This window comes from Vicia villosa, unplaced genomic scaffold (assembly GCF_029867415.1).
Source record: "Vicia villosa cultivar HV-30 ecotype Madison, WI unplaced genomic scaffold, Vvil1.0 ctg.000181F_1_1_2_unsc, whole genome shotgun sequence".
NCBI classification, from domain to species: Eukaryota; Viridiplantae; Streptophyta; class Magnoliopsida; order Fabales; family Fabaceae; genus Vicia; species Vicia villosa.
In genome coordinates, this window is record NW_026705055.1 from 1 (window position 1) to 8,947 (window position 8,947).

At 36.3% G+C, this 8,947-nt stretch overlaps 1 protein-coding gene across 1 annotated transcript; it reads left to right on the plus strand.

Annotated features, from left to right (window-relative positions):
• Positions 1 to 6,057: 6,057 nt before the first annotated feature.
• On the plus strand, positions 6,058 to 7,257 carry LOC131625044 (uncharacterized). Its single transcript, XM_058895960.1, has 2 exons — positions 6,058 to 6,920; positions 7,050 to 7,257. Exons 1-2 carry the CDS (start codon positions 6,058 to 6,060, stop codon positions 7,255 to 7,257), a joined length of 1,071 nt encoding a protein of 356 aa, XP_058751943.1.
• Positions 7,258 to 8,947: the final 1,690 nt, after the last annotated feature.

Below are 8,947 nucleotides of genomic sequence, written 5' to 3' on the forward strand. Positions count from 1 at the left end.
TTCGTTTTTTCTATAAACTCTTCTATCTTCCATGGCCTCCCAAACATCTCTCACTGTCATCAAAGAGAAATTCCTTTGGCTATCACAAAGCAATGAACACTACATTGCTTGTTTTGAAAAACAAGGATGGGGGAATCATATCATCATCCTTCTTGGTCGTATCTTCACAAATTTAGTGAAAAACTTCTGCAATTATGCTTCTGTCAGCAACGAAAATCTAAGCATCACATCCTCCATTCATGAGATTCCTTTCACCATCGCCAAAGCATCCATTGTTGCAACCATTGGTTGTCCCTCTAACCCAAATGCTGCATGTCTAACATATTTTGATCACTCGAATGCATTTGTCGTTCCAAATGATCTAAGAAAAATTGCCCGACGAGTTCTCGACAATCCATTTTTTCTTTCTCCTGCAAAATGGGTCTTGTTTCGCCTTGCTCTCTTCAACTTGCGGCCTCGAGGAGACTTTCACAAAATCTTGCATTCTAGAGATCGTTTTCTCATCCATCACCTTGAAAAAGGACGTCTAATAAATCTTCCTGCCATTATCTTCAACCATTTAAGGGAATCTCTCTTGGCCTTCAAATGTGGTCAGAACTTCTACATCCCTTATGGTCGAGTCTTATCTTCTATTTTCGAATCTGTCGGAGTAGTGGAAATTCTTCGCAATGCAAACTTTCCAAACAACGACGAAGTTCTATTTGTTGAGCCTTGTGAAGCTTTTTCCTTCACTTGTGAAGATTTCGATATTAATTATTAGAAGTTTGTGTTTGTTCTCTGTTATTAGTTTTTGTACTTCTTTTCATATCATTAATGAGAATTTCTTTGTTTCTGGATTTTTCTTTATTATTGATATAAAAGGGAAGAACGTAGAATATTTTGATATTATAACAGCTTACCTGAACTCAATACCTCAAACATTTTACTTAATATATGTGTGTATTCATTAAGTAAGAACAAGAATATTCTGGAAAGCTTTGATTAAAGAACAGAAATATATCAATAAAAGGATCAGGGGAGTACTTCTTCTTTATCAAGTTTCTAACTAAAAGGAGGTGTCACTCATTCATTTTCTCCACTCACTTATCTGAAAGTTTTATATTTTTTTATGCTTTTTGATTTATGACAAAAAGGGGGAGAGAAAGGGAAATTTTGACCTAATTAAAATAGAAACAGTTATGGGTATAAACACTTTGTCTCAAACACTTCTAACAAGTGTACAAAAAGTTTTCTTTCTGAAAGTATGCAGGAAAATCATATTCTGAATGAAAATCTGATAGATCTTCTAAAGAAGCACTCTGAAAAGAAAAACAAGTTAATCTTATGAAGAAATACGCTGGAGAGAAAAATATACTCAGGGAAGTTATCTCATAAATTTTTCTCTAAGTATTTATTTCAGGGGGAGATTGTCTTTCTGATATACAAAATTTCTGATCAGAACTTAAATGTTTTGTCATCATCAAAAAGGGGGAGATTGTTAGAACATAGTTTGGTTCTAATCATATCTTAGAGTTTTGATGATAACAATTAAATAAATTTTTAATAAGTGAATGTGGTACTCTAACTATATGTTTCTTATTTTAGAAGAAGTTCTAACTCAAGTACCATAAGAACATGGACATTACGTAAAGATGAACAAACTAAGAAAGAAAAGTCACACTGAAGTTCAAGAAGTTCTAATGTATGAAGACTTCTGAATGCACCAACCGCTGTAGACAAATTCTGATAGAAGTCATATTCACAAAGTCAAGACAGAAGTTGTGAAGAAAAGGAAAAACAAAATGCAAAGTTCTGATACAAGATAAAATACCGTTAGAGACATAATGATTAAAAGACGGCTGGAGCATTTATGAGGAACAAATATTAAGAAACATTCAAAGCATAATTAACCAAGATAACAGGCAACATTCATTGCAGAACAGCTTACGAGGAAGCAACTGATAACTTTTTCCAAAGGTTATAAATATAAGATCATTTGAAAAAAAGGAGAATATACATATGTGAACTCTTACGCTGAAAGAGAATATCTCGTTCATATAATTTTACTGAGATTCATATTCATTGTACTTAAACTTAGTGAAAAATCACAGTTGTGATAAAGCTTATTAGAAGCAATCTGAAACACTATTGTTAGAAGTTCTTATTTGTAATTGATCCTTGAGAAACCAGTTTAGTCAGATTTCTCAAGAGGGCTAGGACTAGTTAGTCTTAGAGGTGTTAGTCGTTGGCAGTTGGCTTCTGCATTGTACTGTTAGTCACACCAGTTGGTTGTGCATTTGTAATCAGTTTGATTATAGTGGATTAAGTCCTCGTTGAGAGAGGCAAAATCACCTTGACGGATGGACTAGAGTAGTTTGAGTTCAAACGAACCAGGATAAAAATATCGTGTGAATTTTTATTTGAGAAGGAAAACCCCTTATTCAACCTCTTCCCCCTTCTAAGTGTTTTCATACCCTTCTGAGTGTATTTTGGGATCATTGAGGAGATTTTGGACATTGACTATGTTTCTTTTAAAGTGCCATTATTTTAGTGCAGGTGGATTGAATGTAAAATTGGTGTAGAAACCAATGAATTAGGATTCACAAGGGTTGATCTTCGAAAGGCAACTTACAAGAACAAACCATTCATCATGGCAAACCAAGAAAAATAAGTTTTTTATGTCACTTATCCATCTAACACTAGATGGTCAATTGCCCTTCAAGGAAAACATCTTCCCGATAGTACTGATGAAAATCAAGATTTTAACTATGAGACTCCTTGTTTAGGAACACGTGTAAGTCAATCATCTGAAGAAAATGATTTAGATGATATGCATGCTATTCGTCGTGATCATGAAAATGGCATATGGGAAAACTAGTATGTAAATGATTTTTTGCTTTTGTTTCTTAATCATTTGTATTAGTTTTGATGTAGAATTATAAAGTGTGGGCCATTTTGGGTTTGTGATCGGTCACCAATTCTACATACTTTCCGTTAACTATTTGATGAAAAATCTCTCATTTCGGTAACACTTTAGTTTAGCTTTTTATCGTTTTAACTTAGTTATTTCGTATTTTGCAAATTCGTACTTGTTTGATTTTTATTTATAATTAGATGCTTTTGATACCTTGGTTTGGTAGTTGTTTGTGATTTCAGATGCAATTGAGGCGCACCAAAAGAAGTAGACGGAAAAATTCCATAAATTCGTGGTTTTCCAAGACATCCTGTGTCAAGAAAAGATGAAAAAATGAAGAAAAAGAAGAAAAAATAAATGACACGGGCGCCCGTGTCAATTGACACGGCCGTGTCAATGATGCTAACGGAAAAATGGAAGCAAGAGAGTGGACAGAAATTGACACGGGCACCCGTGTCAATTGACACGCCCGTGTCAATTTGGCTGGGCAAGAAGGGATGAAAGGGCGTGTGAGGCAGAAGCTGACACGGGCGCCCGTGTCAATTGACACGGCCGTGTCAATTTGACTGGGCAATAAGGGATGAAAGGGCGTGTGAGGCAGAAGCTGACACGGGCGCCCGTGTCAATTGACACGGTCGTGTCAGCAGTTCCGGACAGATTTTCAGCTTTTTCAGTTTTTGCAAATTCTGACTCATTAAGGGCATTTTTGACATTCTGCATCACAAAAGAACAACCTAACACTATTTAGACCTATTTTTTGGAAAGCATGAGGTTTTATCTTGGATCATATTGGAGAATTGGAGAATCAAGAAGAGAAGCCAACAAGGATTTCGAAAAACGGAGATCTTCAACGGTAATCGCAATTAAAGTTCAAAGCCTTCCATAATTTTTGTAATGTCTATCATCTTTATTTTTAGTTCTTTAAATATTACTGAGTAGCTAAACCACCCAATGCTAGGGGGGTGTCCCCGAATTGCCATTGTTATGAACCCTATTTCTATCAATTTATGTTATTCAAGTTTTAATGAGTTTATCTTCATTGAGCAAAATTTCTAATGCCTTTTCTATCAGACAAATAGTTTTCGGATTTATGGCTGAGGCTTAGGTCGGACAAACCACTCAACGCTTTTTGCACAATAATACTATGGTGAAATTGCTTAGGAATGAGAATTTAACCGTAGTAACCGTATAATTCTTGGTAAATTGTAGTTTATTGCTTGATGTTATCTTAATTGGTAAGGAATTAGGATTAGAGATAAACATGAAAGGTTTTCAGTTAAGGAATTAAGGAAAACAACTATTGAGATTCGGTAGTAGCTCATTATAACTATATTTCATAAATTGGGGAATCAAGTTCATTGCGAGGCAATTTAAACACCTAACCTAGCATGCTTTCTCATATTGTCAAGAATCGTTATTTTACTTTTGCTTTAATTAGTTATAATTTATATAATTTCTCTACAAACCAACAAACCCCATGATATTTTATTCAATTGAATAATTGTAAAACTTGTATTTCCTACGCAGTCCGCGAGTTCGATACTGGGTATAAACCTCTATTTAAAACTACATTGGTGAAAAATAGTACACTTGCTAATTTTCCGATCAAGTTTTTGGCGCCATTGCCGGGGACTGCCAAAATATAAGTTTAATAATAATTCAATTGGATTTTTGTTGCTCTGCAACTAAAATTTTAATTTTCTGTTATTTCATTTGCTCACTACTAATAATTGTCTAATCTTTGTATGCGAGGTAAGGCCTCAGCAGAATTTCTTTTTGACGCAGAGCCAGAACGATTGTTACGAGCTAGACTTTGAAAAGTGAGACTAGAGAGACTGGAAGCGATAGAAGAAAATCTGATAGCTTCGGAATCTGATAACGAGGATACTTTTTCTGTTCATTTTGAGCACTCGAATTCTGGGGCTGAAACTATGGCAGCTCCCGTAGAAAGACTGTTAGGTGATTATGGTGGAGCAAATGCACTAGCTGGCCGGATGACAATAGTCAATCAACTGGTCGATGTTGCCCACTTTCAGTTGCACCCGGCAACAATATGACAACTTGAGAAGAAACCTTTCTCTGGAAGAATCAATGAAGATGCCAACAAGCACTTACAAAGGTTTCTTACTATGATTTCGTCATTGAAAATAGAGGGGCGTTCTGAAGAGGCAAAGAAACTAGTGATGTTTCCTTTCACTTTGTCAGATGATGCTGAAGAGTGGTTTTACTCTTTACCTGCTAGAAGTATCACCACTTGGCAACAAATGGAGACAACATTTTTAAATGAGTATTTCCCTGCTTCTGTGTATATCCGCAAATGATATGACATAGTAAATTTTAAATAGAAGGAAGGAGAATCACTCGGAGATGCATATAAGAGGTTCAAGCGGTTGTTGGTTGCATGTCCCACTCATAACATGGATGTGACTAAACCAATGAAGAATTTTGTGAATGGTCTTAAGCTGAAGACGAAGCAACTTATTGACACAGCTGCCGGTGGCTCAACAAATTTCAAAACAGCCACGGAGATCAAGAAGATCATTGATGCTATCGCGGAAAATGAACACTTGGAGTTATATGACCGTAGTGTTAATTAGCCTGAAGGGTTAGTCGATTTGAAATTGTCAAATCAAGTTGTTAAGATGGAAGACCAAATTGTGGCTGAAGTTGAACGAAGACTGAAACAAATGGCCCTCGAGAAGCAAACTGTAGCACAGGTTCAACCAGCTCAGCCGATTCAAGCGGTAAATTGTGAGATATGTGGAGGACCTCATTTTTCCATGCATTGTGTGGCAACAGCTCAACAGGTGGAGGAAATCAATTTTTTGAAGCAGAACAATCCCTACTCCAACACTTACAATCCAGGATGGAAAAATCATCTGAATTTCTTCTGGAAAGATCAACAAGGGAATGTTCCTAAACAAGGAGTTGTGCCATATCAAATTCTACCACTACAACAACATTATCGGCCACCACAACAACCATATTAGCAACCGCAACAACAATTTCAGCAACAATGACCAAGGAAAGCATACTGGGAGATCGCCATTGAAAAGATGCCCGCTCAAAGTTCCCAATTTCAAGAAGAAACAAGGAGCAATTTTTGAAACACGGGTGCATCGATTAAGAATCTTGAAATTCAGATGAGTCAAATTGCACAACAAATGGCAAATCCTCTACAGTCGGGCGCTCTACGTAGTGCCACAGTTACAAATCCTAAAGAGCATACTAATGTAAGTGCTATAAGCACTAGAAGTGGTAAAGCCAAAGAAGTTGTGGAGGAAAATGATGAAGAAGAAGAGCCGTTGCTTGAAGTTAATGTGGAAATAAAGGAAAATGAGGTAGAAGCTGAGGATGTGGTTATATCAGAACCGGTGACGAAAGGGAAGATTATTGAGCCAAAACCAGCCGTTAAACTTCCTTTTCCCACTAGAAATAAAAAGAAGGGGCAGCATGAGAAGAATTTTGAAAAATTCTTGGAGATGTTCAAGAAACTTGAATTAAATATTCCATTCCTGGAGGCGTTGGAGCAAATGCCTACATATGCCAAGTTCATGAAGGATATTATATCCAAGAAAAGGACCATCAATCTTGATCCAATTATTCTAACCGAAACTTGTAGTGCTATTTTGCAGGGTATGAAGATTCCGCTGAAAAACAAGGATCGAGGTTCTGTGACTATTTCTTGTACCATTGGGGATAGATCTTTCAAGAAAGCCCTTATTGATTTGGGAGCAAGTGTGAGTCTTATGCCGCTGTCCATTTACAAGAGATTAGGGATAGGTAAAGTGCAAGATACAAGAATGACACTCCAATTTGCTGACCATTTTGTGAAGAGACCATACGGGATAGTAGAAGATGTGCTTGTCAAAATTGACAAATTTGTGTTCCCGGTGGACTTTGTTATTTTAGAGATGCCGGAAGATGAAGAGATTCCAATCATTTTGGGGAAACCATTTTTAGAGACTGGGAGATGTTTGATAGACATAGAAGAAGGCACAATGACTCTGAAGGTTTATGATGAAGAGTTAAAAATTGATGTGCGAAACACCATGAAATACAAAGATGATGTTGCCACTAGTCAACACATTGAGGTGATTGATCAAATATGTGCGAATGAAAATTCCTTGGAAACAAAACAATTACCTTTGGACAGAGTGTTGAGTTTACCAATTTTTGATGAAGAGGATGCGGTTGATGAAAAAGAGGTGGAAGTGGTAGCCATGATGGAAGCAACACAAACCTTTAAAATTTCTCGACCAAACCGATGGGAAGATCTTAGGCAACCATTGGTGGAGGAAAAGAAAGATGAACCAAAGAAAAGGGCTGAATTGAAACAACTATTAGAACAAGATTTATTCTGATCAATATTCTTATTTTGATGATAACAATGTATACGCATTTTGTATAAGACAATGTGGTATTCTAATCCTATGCATTTTCCATTTCAGGAAATATATAAGGAGTATGCACAATTCAGCGCTAAAAAGCACTGACTCGGAAGGTTCAGGATTGCAACATGATAACATGCTCTCGCAAGACATCAGAAGATGGTCAAGCAGAATCAGAACATGGTCTATGAAGCATCAGAAGAACTTGAGATCAGAAGCAGAAGCACTGAAGTTCTTATGGTATCACGCTAAAGCACTTCAAAGTCAGAAGACAAGAAGATGCTCTACACCAAGCTGTAACTCTGATTCTGATTATTCAAACGTTGTATTCACAAAATCTGAGATCAGAAGTTAGTACTAGATGACAGGCTACAAAGTCTAATCTCTGACTGACAAAAGGAACGTTAGAAGCTACAAAAGGCAAAGTCAGTAAAAGCAGAGAAAAGCATGGCTCGAGGTAGTTGACAAAACAGTGAAAACATTAAATGCAAAGTTGTCCACTCACGCAACGCATTAAATGCAGTTCAACGGTCATCTTCTCAAAATGCCTATAAATATGAAGTTCTGATCAAAAGCAATTACGAACAACTCTTGCAAGAATACCAAAACGCTGTTGAAATCAATACTTACGAACTTCATCTTCAAGCTCACATTCTTTTTAATATTTAGTGAGTGATAAGCTTAGAACTTAAGAGAAATATCACAGTTGTGATTATAGCTTTCTAAGAAGCATTTGAATACTCTTGTAAACATTTATTTTACATTGATTTTTAAAAGGTTCCTAGAGTGATCAGTGAGATCAGTAGACTCTAGAAGACTTAGAAGTTTCTAAGTGTTGATTTCCTAGAGTGATCAAGGTCTGATCAGTATACTCTAGAAGACTTAGAGTGTTTCTAAGTGGACAACCATTGTAATCAAGATTGATTAGTGGATTAAATCCTCAGTTGAGGTAAATCACTCTAAGGGGGTGGACTAGAGTAGTTTCGTTAATAACGAACCAGGATAAAAATATTGTGTTCATTGTTTTTATCTTAAGAGTTTTTAAAGTCACACTTATTCAAACCCCCCCTTTCTAAGTGTTTTTCTATCCTTCAATTGGCATCAGAGCACCGGTTCTAGGTGAAAGCACTTAACCGTGTTAGAAAAAGATTCAGGGTGAGAGAAACACTAAGTCAATATGGTTGATGTTATTACACCCACTTCTACATTTACTTCAAATGATCAACACAACAATGGAAATGGAAATGGATATTCTAGACCACTAGTATTTGATGGTGAAAACTTTGAATACTGGAAAGATAGATTGGAAAGTTACTTTCTTGGTCTAAATGGTGATTTATGGGACTTGCTTGTGGATGGTTACAAACATCTAGTAAATGCTAGTGGAGCAAAGATTTCAAGACAAGAAATGAGTGATGATCAAAAGAAACAATTCAAAAATCATCATAAGTCAAGGACTATTCTGCTGAATGCTATTTCTCATTCTGAATATGAGAAGATATCAAACAGGGAAACTGCCCATGACATCTTTGAATCATTAAAGATGACTCACGAAGGAAATGCCCAAGTCAAAGAGAGAAAAGCTCTTGCATTAATCCAGAAGTATGAAGCCTTCAAGATGGAGGATGATGAAAACATTGAAACAATGTTCTCAAGATTTCAA

What these genes read in the sequence shown, in the direction of transcription:
- LOC131625044 (XM_058895960.1), top strand. Translation starts at nt 6,058, where the DNA reads ATGGCAAATCCTCTACAGTCGGGCGCTCTACGTAGTGCCACAGTTACA. An exon ending in CTGAAGGTTTATGATGAAGA is followed by an intron (nt 6,921 to 7,049) that starts GTTAAAAATTGA and finishes ACCTTTGGACAG; the next exon opens with AGTGTTGAGTTTACCAATTT.